Source organism: Manacus vitellinus, unplaced genomic scaffold (assembly GCF_001715985.3).
Source record: "Manacus vitellinus isolate BGI_N305 unplaced genomic scaffold, ASM171598v3 scaffold_81_pilon, whole genome shotgun sequence".
Taxonomy (NCBI): Eukaryota; Metazoa; Chordata; class Aves; order Passeriformes; family Pipridae; genus Manacus; species Manacus vitellinus.
The window spans coordinates 657,201-675,916 of NW_021940822.1; the positions used below are offsets into that span (position 1 = coordinate 657,201).

At 42.4% G+C, this 18,716-nt stretch overlaps 1 protein-coding gene across 2 annotated transcripts in view; it reads right to left on the minus strand.

The window, feature by feature from the left end:
* The window catches only part of SOS1 (SOS Ras/Rac guanine nucleotide exchange factor 1), a 47,320-nt gene extending 31,480 nt beyond the window's left edge, over nucleotides 1-15,840 (minus strand). Inside the window, exons 1-7 of one of the 2 annotated variants that reach the window (XM_029964875.1) lie at nucleotides 15,112-15,840; nucleotides 12,879-13,664; nucleotides 7,864-7,989; nucleotides 5,611-5,742; nucleotides 4,903-5,067; nucleotides 1,645-1,854; nucleotides 1,040-1,183 (exon numbers count right to left, since the gene is read on the minus strand). In XM_029964875.1, coding sequence (XP_029820735.1) covers nucleotides 1,040-1,183; nucleotides 1,645-1,854; nucleotides 4,903-5,067; nucleotides 5,611-5,742; nucleotides 7,864-7,905 — 693 coding nt within the window. In that variant the 5' untranslated portion in view covers nucleotides 7,906-7,989; nucleotides 12,879-13,664; nucleotides 15,112-15,840. Of the gene's footprint in view, nucleotides 1-1,039; nucleotides 1,184-1,644; nucleotides 1,855-4,902; nucleotides 5,068-5,610; nucleotides 5,743-7,863; nucleotides 7,990-12,595; nucleotides 12,712-12,878; nucleotides 13,665-15,111 lie in introns of those variants that run through there. The other variant, XM_029964874.1, reaches the window with a different exon arrangement.
* Between the last annotated feature and the right edge of the window lie 2,876 nt (nucleotides 15,841-18,716).

The following is an 18,716-nucleotide window of genomic DNA, read 5'->3' on the forward strand; positions in this document are numbered from 1 at the left end:
GAGGAGCCCAAGTTCCAGTAAACAAGAAACTGTGCATGTCCTTGCCTCCTACTAAACCCAACCTCTTTTCTCAGAGACTGGGAATGCATATTCCATGTGCTCTGAACACACTGCTTCTCTCCCAAGAAAGCTAGAGCCTGTGATAAAGAGATGACTCCTACTTGTTCAGAGAAGGGTTGTGCCACTTCTCAACTGGGCAGACTTTGCAGTCGAAGCTTGACCACATCATGCCCTTTGGTAGCATCCTCCTCTGATTCTGATCCTAAAGCATTCATCCAGCTCATTTATTCCATACTAGAGCTCCACATACTTGAGCTGATATTTTGTTAGGCCTCCTGGCCTCATCCCCCCCTCCCTCCCGTCCTTCCTGAGCACCTGTTTTCATTCATACAGCCATCCATCATGGCAGCCCTTCCTGCCAGGTCGCTGATTACAATCACACGACAGCGCTGCAATTGTGCACAGACTTCCAGATCCCCTTGTCTGTGCATGAGCACGTGCACTCTGGGGAAACAGACACTTCAGAGGAGCCTTTGGGCATCCCACCTTCTCAGGAGGAAGGTGCAGGAACCTTTGTTGCCATGCTTTCTGTTAAGCTCGTCCTCTTCTCTTCTATCTGCAAGCTTCGGTCTCCATCCACTAACAAGCCTAGTTCAAAAACCTTCCTCACCAGCTTAGCAAGCCTCTTGGCAAAGCAGCCCTTGCTCCTCTTTGTCTTTCCACAGCAATCTGGATCTACAGATGATTTACAGGACACTTCCAATTCTGTCAAAGTCTAGTCACAGGTTTTTTGTTCAACTTTTTCCACCTGTGCTCTTGAAAGTTTAAACAGTCACTCCAAAAGCTAAGGTTTAGAGACTAAAAAGGAAAGAGCACTCTCAAAAATACCCAGTCCTTTCATCATGGTGGGGCTGGAAGAAGAGATCTCAAACTGAACAAAGGCAGCTAGAACAGAGATGCACTTTACATCTAACTGCAAGTATTAAAATATATATGGATAGCAAAAAAAACCCAAAATCGAAGGAGTATTTTTTCTTACCTCTGCCATGTCTTCAAAACAGCTGCCTACTAGTGGGTGAGGACTACCTTCATCTGTCATTTCAACAGTGTCTTCTATATGACCCAGTAACTTCACGCTAAGTTCATGAATGTCTGATATACGACTAAATATATTTTCCACATCCTGCAAAAAGCAACAGAACAAGACAAAAATCAAATGTGCAAGGCTACTCTGTTACGACGTGGAAGTCAAGAACTTTCCTAAACAGAACAAGATTCTACAATCATTTTATAACATACTTTTTCTACACTTTATATAAGATGATTAAATGTATTTTTAAAATAATGAATATCTATAAATATATAAAAATTTACAGTTATTCAAATGTGGCAAAGCACAGTGACAAATCTTAAAATTACAAGCCTGTAAGTGAATATAGCAAACTGGGAGGTTTCTTCCACAGTCCTACAAAACCCATACTTCCCCACAAGTGCTCTTTTATTATTTCCATTTCAGAACTCAAGACAAATGCTTTCTCTACTACTGATATGTTAAACTGGACAACAGTTAAATTTCAGAAGTATTCATCATTTATAGATATTATAGTAGGTGCTTTTTTTGTTTGTGGTTTGCACAGAACTTACATGAGATGAAAACAGTTTGGAGTTGGAGGCATATGGCTCTCTAAAAACTCTGATAATGAGATTTAGTTCCCTTATGTATTGTCGAACTTCTGCCATAAATGACTTCACTAGGTCATAATAGGTTTGCTCCCCTGAGGTGGAGGGTTCTTCATCAGATAAAGTTAGTGCACTTAAATCTTCTACATCTTGATGGAACATATCCATTAATACCTAGGTAGCAAAGAGAGGGAAATCCACAAAGTCAGAACCTCTTTTCAAGACTGACCAGTAGGTTACCAATAAAGAAAACCTATTATTCCTGTGAAATCAGACTGATCAGCAGTAAGATTTCTGTATTATCACTCTGCAATCAGTTGAGCACTACAGAAGCAATATCCATTGCTATGAATTTGCAAGTCATTATGTGCAGTGGCAATCTCTGAAGATTCCCAGTCATTTAGACCAATCCAGGCATCTCTCCAAGAACACGGTCCTAAAATCAATTACAATTTTAAAAGGTCTGTGAAGCACACCAAGACAATTAGCATTTAGCTGCACTGTATTACTCTGAATCAGCAGTGCACAGTCTAAGTTTCTGAAGATGCCATACTATCTGAAGTCAAAAGGTGTGTACGTTTTGGCTTTTCAGTTTTAGCTTTAACAGGAAGTCACACGTGATCATGCTCAGAATCCTGTGATCTCCCCACAATGAACACTGGCCTGTCCACAGACTGTACGTGGCCCAGTTTCTGTCCTTAACTGCTGAGTTTTTTTGTTAAAATGAACCCTTGAGGAAGGGCACCCACGCCACAAAGCAGTCACATTGCAGAACTACATAGACAAAAGGACCTCTAAAAACTCTGACTACCAGAGGTCCAAATTCATAACCAAGTAAGGCTTACCAAACACAAGCAATTAATAATCTAAACTTCTCAACAGAAGTGGATCACTGAACACTTCTTCCAAATGTGGTGTCTGAGCCAGGAGTCATTACAATGACTTAGCAAGTGGCAAGCAGATATCACACTCTGGGTTGTTTTCATCATACTCATCTTAATCTTAGAATATCTTAAAGATAAAATGAGTAAGTTGACTGCAAATTAGTTAAAGGCACCCTTATTTGAAGTATCTTTAGCAGACAGAAAACCTAAAGAGGGTCCACAAGCAATCTACAATGATGTAGCAAATAACAAGAAGCCAGCCTAAGATATAGTTCAACATAAAAGATGACTTCATCCTGGGATAGACAGATGGGACAGTATTTATGAACAAATCCGCTGCCCAGAGCTACACTCTTTCCAAGAAGTCATGAAATTTATCAAACAATGTATGTGAACTTTAAAATAAATGAGAACTTATTTACTGCTTGCCAGTCTCCATTCCAAACAGACGGAGGTGAAGCCATGGCAACCTGTGCCTGCTACTGCAGAGACTGATGACTGCTGTCAATCACTGAAAAGACTGAGGAAAAGAGTGAAGGATCAAAGCTGTAAATACTCCTCAGAGAGCCACAGGAGGGAATGCTAACACATTAAACATGAACTAGAGTTTTCAAAGTGGAAGAAAACAGAATGGAAAAGTGGTTTTTTCAAAATAATTGTAAAACTGGAGATCAAGAATTAAAGTTCTGAACGAGCCACAATAACCATAACATTTAGCCTGGTATTTACAGTAAAAGTCATCTTTCTTAAGAAATGTTATTTAATTAATTAGTACTATTAACATTTTTTTTAACATCAAGTAAGTTACAGGCACTTCTCCAGAGGACGTCAGTTAACCAAGCCGTTGATTACCACTCTTAGACCAATGAACTATTACACAAGAGAATACCTGGGGATCTATAAATTCAAGAGATGGTCTGGTAGGTTCATCAAACTTGAATACTGGAAGAAACACCTACCTAGAGAAGTCATTCTTCACCCATGTCTTGTACTAACACTCCTCAAAAATATACAGGTCTAGTGAGGAGGGAAATGGACACACAGCAGGTTCTTTCTCCTAGTGAGTCAAAGTCCCTGATACACACCCTGGTCTTAAGCTTCTCTGAAAGCAGAACAATGGACATTTTGCATTAAGACTGACTTCTGAAGCTCTAAGAACAGAGGGTGGTTCATATTTCAAAGTCAGTGAATGTACATGGATCTCAGGTTAAAAGGAGTCTCCTAAGTAATTCTGGAGAATGGAACATTACAGCATTACTACTGTAGGAAATTACATGGAATAATGCAGGTATTCAAGGAGGCCCCAACATTTCCAGATTTATTTCATGGATGCAGTTCTAGCACACAGCTGGGAGATTCCAAGCTGTATTCACAAGATGCATGTCTCACTACTATGAAATCCACAGAAACAATTTAAAGTAACTACACCTCAGATATTAAACTCAGAGCAATCAGAAGCCCAAGCACACAGTAGAAGAAAATGGGCTTGCATTTCAACAGAGTTTGGTTTTTTTTGCAGACAAGACAAAATTTTCCAGATGGATGGATGGCAAAAAAGCAAGTGTAAAAGTCCTTGAGGAAAAAGATGGTAAACAGGGCCAAGAAAATGTTCTGGTTGTTTTCTTTCAAAAAATAAAATCAAGCAGAAGACATCATGGGTATGACCATAATATACTATGAGGTTTCTCAATGCAACTCAAGGAAAACACCTTAACAGTACCTTTCAACTGGCTTATTCTGCTCAGGCAGTAAACAACAGGCCTGCTTCGGAGCCTTTCAAAAGTTTATTCTGAGCACATATTAGAGTTCCTACAGTGTAATACAATTGAAGTTCCTAAATCATATTTGTTACAGCTCCTCTGCTCGCCACCTTCCCTATGACACAAAGAAACGTGCAGCGACAGCACTTGTTCCTGTTAGCATTCTATAACCAATATTCAAACATGTACCTTCAAATACTGCCCTAATGACCCAGGCAGACATGCCCAAGAGCAAGAGTGACCAAGACTACTGACTGAGAAGCATTTAACTCCTTAAGACCTCACCAGGCATCTTAAGTAAAGAAAGGAGAAGTAGAAAAAAGAAAAAGAAAAAAAAAAAGGCATTCGCTTAAGCAGAGATAATCTCAACTGAAGATATTAACACAGACCAAGACAAAACCACTGAAAAGAGGTGATAAATTTGAAAATCCCCAGACTTCAGCAAGAACCATACTTTGTTGCACTAATTTCTTCTTTCGAACATACAACATTCCACATACTTACTAAGGAATAGACATTGTCCTGTCAAAATTCAACTACAACCTTCTGTTAACATGACAAATGAGGGTTAGGCTTACCTTATCAGCACACATTGCTACTTTAATATCTTGTTTTGTAATTTCATAATGTCTTATATTCCGCACGTAATTCCCAACCAATTTTAAGATGTCTGCAGAAATGTATTCTAATACTGCTACTATGTAAACAGACACTTGGTGGTCAATTTTGTAGCCTAGAACTTCCTGAAAGGGGGGGAAAAAAAAAAGCATTCCACTGTTACTCATTTGATGAAACAGACACCATAGGTTACAATTAAAACCAGTTAGTTTAACACCCTACTCATTAAAGATACACCACACATCCACAGCCTATTTTAAGAATAGAAACACAGTAGTCTGTAGGCCTAGAGAAGAAACAGTGCCATTGCAGATGCTGCTCTATTAATTGTGGAAGTGTCAACAGCCAACTAACTGTCCCAAAAACTTCATTTAAACATTTAGGGCTATTTCCACAAGTTTCTTGAGTGTTTTCTTAGTCGTGTGAAATGAAACGTGAACAATCCAACCTATAGCAAAGGAGTTCTTGGCTTTGTCCAAAAGAGAATTAACTGATTTTTAACTGAAAAATAAATATTTTCCATTAACATCACTTAAAACTATGTAACAAACACAGATATCCATTCTTAATCCTTTTGGTCTACATTTCAGGCAGCATACAGACATTACATGAAACAAAGGTGTCAACTTCTAATTGCACCCTAAAAGCAAGATTACATCACTGCTTACCTTTAACAAGGGATGGATTTTTTCTACTGGAAGAGATAACGGATTTCTTCGTTTCCTCTTCTCAATAGCAGACTGGGCATCAGCTATTGCCCACTTATCAATAGGATGGGGAAAACTTTTTTGAACACGATCCTTAAAAAAAAACAACAACATGACTAAAAGGTAAAATGCACTATCTGAGTGAGCTCAGCAATATTACCACATTATCAAATCACTTTCCATTACTTAAAGGAATGGTTGCTAATGTTTGTATTTCAACTATAAAAGCTTACACAACATGTGTAAATTTTATCATTTTGGAAAAGGCTTCTCACTACATTCATAGGGCTGTATCAGATTATCATTATCAGAGGATTAGTGCTCAAAATTTAAGAAATGCCAGAATTAAGCTGCCACTGAAGGCACACTTCGCTCCCCTTGTGCACATTTCTGTTTTGCCTTTACTGATCAGCACATGGTCCATCCTGTATACATGCAAACTGCTCTGATGGTGACAATGAACATAACAGGAAAACAAAATATACAACATCACCCACATATTCTAAAACAGTTTCAGTCTACAGGTGGACCATATATGCTTATTCATCCCTTCCATCAGTCAGTGTCTGAGGACACCTACATTCTCCCATGCACTGAACAGCTCTCCAGCTGGAACTCACACACAGGTCTCTGGAGGTTCAAAAGCTTCACTGTTTTTGGTAGCCCTGGTATTCAGATGCCAGAAATTTATTTTCTCAGATAACGTCACACTTTATTTTTTCAGCCCACAGTTCCCACTGACTGTTTCAGTTGCAAGTGTTCACTTACGTAAATATGGCTCCTGTTTGAGCAATCATGAAATGAGGAAGATGAAGTTAATGACCACTTACAAAGAGCTGGTACAGGACAAAGTACACAAACAAGAACTTTCCGAAAAAAAAAATGTGACAGAATACAATTCTATAAAGGTGATACCCAACTTTCCAAAGTGCAGGGTTTTCTTTTTCTCCCCTCATAACACTTTGGCAAAAGGAAAGCAGAGGTCCCACCAAAAAAAAAAAAAAAGTCTCATTCACTGTGTGAATACCAATTCACACCCCTAACATAGTCCAGTCTGCTGACTGAACAATTAAGGTGTTCCAGGGGAAAAAAATGAATGTGTTTGACCATATAATTAAAGATAGCATCACTGTGCATAAACACAAATGGGGTAAATGGTGGTTGCTTGATCATCTCTAATTCCTGCATTTCTCCTATCTTCACAGCTGTAAGATTCATAATAAAACACTTTGTGTCAAGTTTTTCGTTAGCATTGTTTAAAACAGCACTAAACAATCTTCCACAGACCTCTTGTCTCTTTTGCTGCCAGACCAGAATGATGTAGCAAAACAGGTCAGCCACAAAAGGGGACACTGGAACACCATTAGAGGTGTCAGTGTTCAAAAGAGAAGAGGAAGGACAAAATTCATGACTCTTGAGCTCTAAGACAGCTACACTTTCAAGGGTTTTTTGTTTGCAAGGGTTTTTTTGCCATTAGTCCATTTTCTGCAGAACGTGAGGAAGTCACTTGGCACAGGCCCTGGAAGCAATTACTGGAAACCAACAGGCACACAGCACACAGAGCTGTAGTCTGGCACCAAAGTCTTCAAATCATGGTTAAGCACAAAGAGCTACCAAGATATCCTGGTCTTAGAAGCTTAAGTGAGTTGTTCCTTAGATGGAAAAACTCTTCTCAGATCAAGCTCTCAAACATCAAGCTGCTCTTCTGAGCAACAGAGGCTGTAGATCTTTGAAGAGGCAATTGTAAGAGAAGAGGTCTCTATACAGAGGAAAGCAGCGTTCTTAAACTCATTCTGAAAAAGCAACTGAACTATTTTTGTTCGAATTTCTGGGGCAGCAGGGGGTATATCAGCCCAAATTGTCATGCTGAGAAAGCAGCATAGAGCCTCAGACTAAGCAGTTGTAGTTTGCATAGAGTATCAGTGGGGGAAAAAGGTCTTTTGAAAGGAACCAATCAGCTTTATATACAAAATTTACACTCATCATCTATTAAACAGTAATACAGCTCAGAGATAGTTGTACTGTGCATTGAACAACAAATTCAATTAATAGGAAAATCAGCTATTAGGGAACTCAGCAGGCTTTAGGTAGAAGGTTCTGCTACATAAAGATGCATAATTACTGCTTTCCTTTTTGCATTGTGAAATGATTAATATAGTACCTTTCACGTAACAGTTCAAATTATTACAGATTTGTAATAAGTGTTCTCTATACCTCTACATCCAGAAAACTTCTTGGTTGAGCTTGACATAACATATTTAACAACTGAAGAATTAACTCCTCCACATACTGCAACGCATCTTCAGTAGAGGAAAGTTTAGGATGGACTTGCACCTGAACCTATAGGAAATAGAAGAATTCAAGCTTTGAGTTTTGCTCTTCCCCAAACCACATGCTTTACTTGCAAAAAAAGATGACAAAACTCGAGCCAAACAGCTCAGAAAAATCCAACCAAAAACACAGCTCTATTAGGATCCACCAGACAAACACAAGTGAAACACAGAAATATAAATCTCAAATGTTGTATGTACTCAAATCACTGTAAGAAATGTTTAATGTCAAGAAAACAGCTAACTAATAACTGTGCTTACCAATGCAATTAGGAAAACTTTTAAAGCCCTTCCATATATTTATCTCCCTCCACTGGCTCTTAAACAGCTGTTTTTACAAGACATTTTAGAGGTGGCATTTCTCTCTTTAAAAGTCATTGTTCATCACACAATTTAACTTCTGAAACAAGCCTCCACTATACTTTTCCTTTGCACTTCTGTAGTTCACAAAACAGCACAGTTTTAACCAGCTTAAATTTCAGGTACATAAGGCTCAGTGCTTCAGAGCTCAAACAGACAGGCAGTTTAATCTCAATCCTACACTGATGACAAATATTATGCCAGAGCAAGCTGACTGCTAACTTTCGCAATGCATCTTTCAAACCCCAATTTCATCATTTTACTGTTCCACTGCACACAACTCAAAATGCCTCCAGTTCTCTCGATCACTGACAGAAGAGCCTAACCACTCAGAATCAAAACCCAACACTCTGTCTCATCCAAATGTTAAACCCATGTCTGTATTCAAATAATAGCGCCATAATGATTTAATTTCACACCTGAGTTTTAACTCCTGTTTGCAGTTGTAGCAAGAACTAAATTTTCTGAAGTTCAAACACACAACAGCCTCAAACAGAAATCCACCTGCCTGCTAAGGCACTCATTAGTCTGGAAACTTCATGTCTGGGCATAGTCCTGGTGCTCACTTAGCTGCTGTTGAGATTCAAAATACGCTAGATCACGTGTTTGGCTTCTTGCAGATTGCACACTCTTATTCAGCAGGTCTTAAAAAACATCTCCAGAAGTTACTGCTTTTTTAACTTAAAAGCACTCTGGCAAAAATAGAACAGAAGAACTTCTCTCCATTTGACTAGCTAACACAACTATTTTGATTATGCCAACAGTTTCACTTTTCCTAAGAACTTCACCATGCGCAGCTACACAGTGTGTTTGTGGAGGTACATGAATAACAGCATGCTGAGCAGTCCCAAACATTATTTACAATTCAAACACTGACATCTGAAATGCTGTACCAGCTTGGAACATCTTAACACCAGAAATTACAGACTTGCAAAAGCAATCTCTTAAAAAGCAGAGCTGATCTGAGCCGTCTGGAAGATGCTGCCTTTAATGTTTCTTTTTTTTCCTAAAGCAGAACTGAACAAATTTGTATTAGACTCCCTATATTATACTCCAGCACTTTGTATTTCAAGAAGTGTTAAATTACCAAGTCAATTCACCAGTAAAAACACAGAGCATGATAAACTGGAGAGATGAAGAGCAGGTCTATTTTCTCCTTTGCTTAGAAAATCGATCACACATTTAAATAGCCTCATCACAACTCTTTCAGTCTGCAACACAGAGTCTATAGGAATAAGAACAAACAAACAAAAATACCACATCAGGCCATAACCTGAAACGTTATGCACAGTCAGCCAAAACTGAGTCGACAATAACCTACTCCTAGTTTGGGAAATAAAAATTTCAAATATTTTCCCTAAGCATTTATGTTCGGGGGCAGTTACATGTCTCTTCTCAAAGGCCACTGTCTTCTGGCACTATCAAGCCCTTCTTCAATAAAACATCCAACTCAGCAGAAGAAAATATTACAAGTTGCCATTGGCTTGCCAGCATAGCTTATCTATGGTAGGTAGATAGTAAATAAACTTCATTGCTACGTGACATTTAGTATCACTTAGGGTTCAAAGTCATACAAGCGCACAAAGAAAACAACTAGACTAACAAGGAAAATTACAGGATAGTTTGGTGCACAATTATCACAGAAACACGTAATTTCAGTATCTGCACTACTGTAGTACCCAAAGGCTCAGACTGAGAATGAAACAGAATGTTATTTGAGGGTACTCAGTGTAAGTCCCAAGAAGTCCATTATCTAAGACATGATGCAAGACCGGGTAAGATGCAAGATTTAGTAAGAGAAGACAAGAAATGGGAACATCTGTTAGCATACACCACCACGTGACTGGTTTCAAAAAAAAAAAAAAAAGAAGATCAAATTACCAGGGGCTTTCCATCTTTCTCATAAAGTCATCTCAGGTTTTAAATTAAAAACCCTGGGCCACCCTGCCTTATTGCCCTCGAAAAGGGGGAGCACGGCTTGAATCCCACCAGACCCTTCAGTCCTATGTTAGGAATACACATGATAAAAACAGATTAACAACTTCTGAAGTGCGATGTTTGGATCAGATTCCTATCTAAACATTTAACCTCTTCCTTAAATAATGACAGAACCCATCCCTTCCCTCCTACACACACACCAAAATGTCTATCTTATGATAATGGAAATTACTAAAAAAAACCCCACATTAAGAACTTTTAAAAACAGCTTCAATTCTTCAGAATACCCTAACAACTTTTAATGGGCAAATACAATCTACACCAGGTACAAATCCCTGCCACTATGGTTGTTTTCACGCAACTCATGTGCTCACTTTTTTGAATGCTAACCTTCTCAGTCTTTCCTAATTCTCAAAAAAGAGATGACCAGGATTCTCTTTATTTAAAGTTAAGCAGAGCCAGAATTTCTTGAACAGCTTTTCGGAATCTGTTCAAGAACATAAGCAGAGAAGAACAGTTTAATGAAAATCCTTAAGGAAAATCCTATTATTAAACCCGGCTTTTTTTGTCCTCTTCCTCTAAAATCAATGAAGGCAAAGAATTTCTATCAGGAATGGTAACAGCTTAAAAATTGGGCAACCATAGATCTAAATTGGCAGAAAGAGTCAATGAAACCAGTGAAAAAGAAGAGTGTGCTTAATGAATAATACAAAGATAAATATAGCTGATCTTACTTTATAAACCTTAGCAACTTATTTTATATAAAGCTTTCTCAAACCATTCCTTTCAAACTCTACACAATAAATTAGAATATAAACATTTCCACAAGCCTCATGGGAAGCAGTAGGAACCTAGACCAAACTCTAAGTAAAGGATTGCAGATCAAACAGCTTCAGGTTACACAGAGGCTTGGTCTCCCACAGGTCCAACACAACTCCAAGGCTGGGATGACCCAACTCCCAGTCTAGACTGACACTCAGCAGCTCATTCTGCATTAGAAAGAGGTGATTGATAACAGATAAAGGTAGACACAGTGAATTTAACAATCCAATTGATACTAAACCACACATCCTTAGCATCCTTTGCAGTTACCTCTTCCTCAGTGGCCATGAGAAAAAGCCTAACTTAGGTTGCTTGTAAACTGAAAAATTTCAATTCAGGATGAAAAAAAATCTCCAAAGACTTCTTAAAGCAATTTCACATGTTATACAAACACCAGCTTAATGCTCCTAAATCATCATTACCAATCAACACAGTCAGGTTCAGGGTTCTCAGCCGTTGTGCTAAACACAGAACACACCAGACAAATCCTAGGTGTGAAAGGCTGCCGAGAGAACAATACTGAACTGACTCCCATCAGGAGCAGTAGAAGCTCCAGCACCTTCAGAAAGGGCATAACAAAAAGAAATAATTCTAAAGCTATGTAACAAACCGAAATAAAAATGAAGCGTCTACCGTTGGCTAGAGACAATTTTATCATAACTGGGCAAGACTACCCATCTACTGGCAAGAAATCACAGTATTGAATCAAGAAACAGCTCCTGCTAAAATACAACTGCGCTTCACTGCTGAGCACAGGCACTGCCACACTGCCAGTCTGCCCCAGTGGCAGCTGAAGTGCTTGTAGAAAAAGTGTCTAAAAGGAAAAAAGCATCGTATTTACCACATCATATTGACAATAAAATAGAAGAAGCTGTAATGAGACGACAAGCCAAGCCATCTTCCAAAGCATTATCAGAGAGGATAAAACTTTACTGATTTTAAGTATTTTTCTAAACTGTTCAATTAATGGGTTATTAGTAGAAATGACTTGGCAACAGAGGAAGTTATTCTGGTGAGGAGGGAAGATTTTTTTCAATTCAGTACCTTCAAAAATCTTCACTAATGCTGCAACTCTTATTTTTACTCGACATATCTTGTGTTTATTTTCCCTCAACGACTAAAATACTACTGACAAGCAACTGCCTATCACTAAAACACTTCAGGACAAAGTATTTTAGGTACCCTTTGCCTGGATGAGTGTTCTTATAGCACAAGCACTTCTTAAAAAGGTTTTTTCTTCTATTCTTATACATCTCTTCTGATATTTGGTAACTCTGAGTATGTTTTGTTATTCTGATCAACTAAAAATCCAGTAAATTAAATCGAATACAAACACCTTAGATGCACACTCCAGCAACAACTCACTGAGGATGCAAGACTCAGATTTTTGCAAACATTTCTGCTGATGTCTCAGAAAAGCAGCAGTATTACACTGCACCACTGAACATGTGAAAAAAAACATACAGTAAAGATTTGAACTGTAGGAAGTTCTTAACTTTATCCTCCATAGCCATCAGAAGAACAGAGAATCCAAAGAGATCAGAAATTATGAATGTTCTACATCTTCCAAGAAGCAATGCTTAGAATAAGAAGTGTCATCCTGAGTGGCAAGTGACAACTGGTTTGGCATCAATTTGAAGAGTTAGATAATTACATGTCAGGTAGAAATATCTTTGTCAGCAAGAGCTTCCTGAGAACTCTGTAGTCACTGAAGCAGTTTTCTCATGTCTTTTGCTCCATGAAAGGCACAGACAACTGACTAGATGATACATGGAGTACCTGGGAGAACGCTGTCTGGAACAGTTCCCTTAACTGAGGAAGCACATCCCCTTCAGTTGTCAAGCCACATCAGTCCAATCATTTTGACCACAACAAATTCCAACAGGACCCCTTGGTAATTGCTCAACTGATTCAAAACAACTTGAGGTTCGTAAACAGCAGAACATCCACACAGTGAGAGCCTTCTTTTGTTTTTCTCCATCATCACACTGCTTATGGTATCAGCAAAGATGACACACTTTCTACTGCAAAAATCAATGTACGAGGGAAGAAGCGCGTCAGACACGTGCAGAGAAATTCTGACTCCATAAACAAGTTCTACGTACAAGATGAAGCCACGAGGAACAGTGTTTAAGAAAAACTATCCAAAAGGTCGTGACAGAATGAAGTGTATAAATTCACTAGCAAAGGAACACCAGTGTTGGAAGAGGCATCACTTTGCAGATGTCCCTTCTGAGTCTGTTTTCCAAGGCGTATTAAAAGCTATGTATCTCCATCTCCAGGCACCTGAGAGCTTTGGTGTTTCACATGTCTTGAATCCTTCATCTTCAGCCCCAGCATCTGACCTTCTGTCCATCTTTGCAACTACAATTTCAGACACCTGCTGTTATCTTTTCTTCCTTTTCTTGTACCTCATCTCATCATTACTGTCTTTTGCCAGCAAGCAAAGACCTCTACAACACTCCAATTCTGCAGCTTCAAAATAACAGTGACCAGGCAGAGAAGCATCTCAGTTGACATCATTTTCTTCCTAATTGAGTGCACTGGAGTCTATCTTGACAGCATCTGAAGAAGAATCAGAAGAAAAGGAATTACATTACGATCTCAATGGTACAAGAGCTGCTTTTTGCAAATGCAGCTGCTCAATGCAAAGACAGCTCTATTGTTAAGGTTCATGTCTAATGAAACACAAGGCACGGTCTCCTAAGAACTGTTTGATGTAAGAAAAGATTTATTCTTACTACATATTCTTGGGTTTGTTCCTTGATAAAAAATAGAATCAAAATAACTAACTGGGAAAAAGAAAGCTATTTGCAATGATTCAGCAAGACCTATTTTTTTAAGAAAGTGATCCCGAGGCTGTAGTTTGAACTCTGCATTAGGAGCCAGCTCACAGTTACAAAAAGGGCAATGGCATTTTAATGATTCAGTCCATGTGTGGCAGCTTTCCCCAAGAACTGCAAACACTCCATCCTGGTATATATAGTTTTACAACATTAACTTAAATGCCATTCTCCTCATTGGAGCTATTAATTCAATGTAGGTCTGCCCAAACTATTAACTCTAATTTCCAGCTATGCAGGAAATCATCACAATCCTGCCTGTACATCAACCTGGTTTCAGGTGGAGTTCAGAAAGCAGCTTGCTGTCACTACCTGAGAATGAGTGTCAGCATCTGGTCAGCTAAGGTGAGAAGCAAAGGAAAGGTTCTTCTCTGGTAACAAATGGATGTACGTGAGCTCCAGATAACCTGACTGCCACTGGGACAGCAGGCTCTGGCAATTCTGCAGTCAAAGTCACAAGGCACCACTTTCCCTCCAGGACAGTTGTGCTCTTTGACCTCCCTGCCATACACTGCCACCCTCTCTACTTTACTAGTCCCACACACTGACCTGCAGGCAGAGCTCAGGTCTTTGGTGAACAACACAAGGGGTCAGTGACTGCAACACTGCAGTGCTGCACTTGTCCCATGAACGACCAGAGGCGACTGTCAAAGCAAGTGCACTGTGATGTTCATGGCTTTACCTGCCACCTGTGACAGGTTCATTACTTTATTGGGCCTTTATCAGTGCAAAACACCCTAGCTAAAACTATTTGTACCTATATAAGTTAGGACAACACATAATTTGGTTTCTGCATTAATGAAGAAGTCACTAAGTTAATAATTTAACATTTTTCATTTCCCATTTAGTTTTTCTGTAACTCAAGTATTTGTCTCTTCAGTGAGGTTGGTGACAATGTGGGCAGATTCTTTATTTCTACCTTTACAGAAACAGCAGTAGTAAGCAGCAGAAGACTATGTTTCTGGACCACAGGGCTCAACAGCCCAAGAAAAGATAAGAAACAGGTGGTGATCTCGTGAAGAGCTGAGGTCAAAAGAGCTAACACCCGCCAGTTAAAAGTTTCAGTGTGAAGCTTTCAGAACTATCTTTGACTGACTGCCTGATTCCTGCCACCCCTCTACCCACAATAAGAAACAGAGCAGAGGACAACAAAACCAAGACAACTATACCTTGCAGGGCCGGTCTGTCGTCCTTGGTATCTTGTCATCATTGGCCTTCTCCATTGACCTCAGATTCCAGAATTCCTTTTCCCAATGCAGAATTTATCAAACTCCTTCGAAGAAGCATCTTAAGTGCAGGGTGACTTCACGAGTGACTTGTCCATCGGAAAGAAATTCCACTCTTCAGATGTCACAAGTAATTCCAAAGCCCTGATGCCTGCTCACTTCGAATGCTCACACCGTGTCCTCTAGTAGTGAGCACTGAGCCTCATTCCAAATTTGACAAATATCTGCTACACCATGGAATGAACCATCCTCCAAAAGGAAGAGCTCTCTCTGGTTGAGACCTCAGGCAGCTCCACTTTCCAAGCAGCCTTCAGCTGGATGGCTGTCCAAGTGCTTACAAGCACCACAGGCAGTAGTGAGCTGCATGGTTACTGCAGAAGTTTCAAGGGAGCAACTATCCATCAGGGATAAGGCATTCACAGTCATGCTACAGATGAGACGAGCAAAAAGGACTTCCAAGAACTGGACAAAAACTACACAGTGCTGGAGACCTCAAAGAGCACACCCAGAAAAGAGAGGCAATACATTGCAAGAGGAAATTAGGAAGAAATACTGAATGTGTATGACTGCAACACTTGAGACTTCTCAATCAGCCCAAGGAGCAAGTCTTTTATGCAAAAGTTGCAGTTAATCACTGTAACTGGACAGACTCAGAAAGCGTTGCTGTGCACAACTGAGCCATGTCAGGTTCTGCAATCTGAAGCCAGTTCAAGCAACAGTGTCAGAAAACTTTTGTTTCTTAAGTCTTCTACTTTCCGGACTCAGGCTGCAAAAGTGGAAGAGGAGCCCTGACCATTTTTTCCTCTCTTCCCAATAAATTCTTTCCACACCACAGGCAAAAGCTTCACCATCCTGAGGGAGCAAGACTTGCTAGTTTGTCCTAATGAAGCCTTCTCAGCAAAAAGGTATTTAAACTAAGAGAAGCCTAACTAAAAGCCATTAGACACGAACACTAATTAACTAAAATTCTCTCCAGAGTAGCTCACAACAACCCCCCCCACTCCAGCCGTGTCACTAAGGGAGACCAGCACAAACCCGCAGCAGCACTACTCGCTTCCCTCTGGGCGCAGGGGGGCCCGCACTCGGGTGTCCCTCGGCCAGTTTTTATCTCCACGGCCCCGTCTGTCAGAGCATCGCCCGCGACGGCCGCCGGGCCCTCGGCGGCGGGGCACCCACGAGCACCGCCTGCCCCCGCGGACGGCCCGACCAGCCCCGGCAGCCCCGGGCCGGCGGGGAGCAGAGCGGTCCCCGCGCCCGAAGGCCCTCACCTTTCTTGAGCGGGCACCAGCAGCCCCCGCCCCTTGGGCGCGTTCTCCTCGCTGAAGAAGTCGTAGAGCAGCGGCTGCGCCTGCATGTGCCGCCGGGGCGCGGGCCGGAGCCGCGGCGAGAGGGCCCGGCGGGCGCTCAGCGGGAGCGGCGGGCCGCTCCCCCGCCGCGGCTGGGGCGGCAGGCCCGCAGCGGCGGGGGGGGCGCGCGTGCCGCATCCCCCCCCGGGGCGGGGGGGGGCGCGGGGGGCGCGCGGCGGGGCGGGTCGCGCGCGGGCCGCGAGGGGGCGGGGTCGGAGCGCGAGCGCCGGCCGCCTCCTCGGTCCCGTCCTCGCCCGCTCGGCGGCGGCGCGGGCGCATGCGCGGAGCGGCGGACTCCCTTGCGGGCCCCCACCCCTGCCGCCTGCGCGCCGCCCACGCGCAGTCGCGGCCTCCTCGCGGGATGACGCCCGGAGGGGCGCGCGCCCTGGCGGCGGAGGGCGCGGGACACCCGGGGGATCCGTCGGGACACGGGGACCGGGACACGGGGAGACGGGCCTGTCTGGGACAGCCGGCTGGCTGCTCGGAGACGGAGGCCGCGGGGCGGTGTCGCTGCTCCCTGGAGAACTCTGTCACTCCCCTGCCTAAAAACGCGGTCGTCTGGTAGGGGGGACCGTACGAGATCAGAGATCAATAAAGGCCCCATTGGTTCAAGCAGCACAAGGTCGGCCTTGAGGCTGAAAAGTGGGCTTGGTTCACAGAATCACAGAATACACCAAGTTGGAAGGGGCCCGCAAGGATCATCGAGTCCAACCCTTAGCCCTGCACGGGACAACCCCAAGACACACGGTGTTCCTTGAGAACGTTGTGCAAACACTTCTTGGACTCTGTCAGCCTTGGTTCTGTGACTGTTTCCCTGAGGAGCCCGTTCCAGTGCCCAGCCACCCTCTGGATGAAGAACATTTTCCTAATATCCAACCTAAACCTTCCCTGACACAACTTCAGGCCATTCCCTCTGGTCCTGTCACTGGTTCTTGAAAAAGAAGCCAGAAGAAGCAAAGCTGGAATACAAATAAAGCCCAGTGGTTTAAACAGGACAAAGCTCATGGTGGTCTGTGGGGTCTGGGAGGGCAATGGGAGGAGGACAATGCTGGAAATGAAAAGTATATTGTTGTACTCTGCTTTGCAAGGTGTCAGGGAGAGCTCGGGGGCTGGAGGAGGAAAGAGTGAGCTGCTGTTGGGGAGCACAGTGGGGGGAGATGGATGTGTGGAAACCTTCACTAGTCACTGGAAGGAAGGTTTAGGACCAGTTTCCCAGGTGGGAGGACAGCAAAGTACCAGCACAGATTGCAGAGGCAGAGACTTCTGAGTCTCCCTTTGTCTCCAGGGCTGGTCACACAGATTCCTATCAGGAATGGCATGCATGTTGTGAGGCTCACTTACAATTGGTGTTTGAGAAGTGCTCTGGGGACAGGAGATGTTCTTGAGACCCAGCAGCACATCAGCAGGTCATGGGTGGAGCCTCTGAGAAGGAACTCCCTGCATTGTGCAGCTCCACCCTGGGTGCGTTTCCTCCAAACAGATACTGCTGTCTGGAGGAGTCAAACTTCTGCTTTGCAACAAGGGTGAAAGATGGGAGTTTTCACATCTCAGAGCTATTTGCTTGATCTAGCAGCCTGCCTGCACATTTAGGGACACCATCACAGCATCTTACAGACTGTGGAGTTGTTGCACTCACTACCTTATGATGGAAAATCAGCCTGTTGAAGTTAAAATCTTCATCTGCTCCCAAGTATGTTCCACATCCAGTGTAAAACTGCACCAATGCTCTGCTCTCCAGCCCCTCCCTTCAGAGATGAGGGTGCCAGGACTCCTAAAACAGTGAATGTTCTACAGCATCTCTTTCCTTCAAACAAAGCAGCATTGGGTAAAACGGGATTGCAGGCATCATGTTCTATTTGTTCAGACATCTGATGAGGCCACAGGACAGTCCAGGCCTGAGCTCTCCCTGCACCTGGAGCCGCCACAACTGGCAGGACTGAGCCATCTGGGTGCTTGGTGCAGGGCAAGCTCGTGTAGGGAAGAGTATAGAGCTGCAAGCTGGTAGCTGCTTTCACAGGGATGTAGTGCCAGAGAAGTTGGATCCTGAGGGGCCAGAGGAGCTTGGGGAGGTGCAGGGAGCCAAGCAGTGGAATGTCCTGCCTGCCTTTGCGTCAAGCAGTGAAGGTGAGACTCACTGCTGTTGCTATAAAGAGCAGCAACCAGAGGCCCCAGCCGGTGCAGAGGTGGCTTTACAGGGGTGTA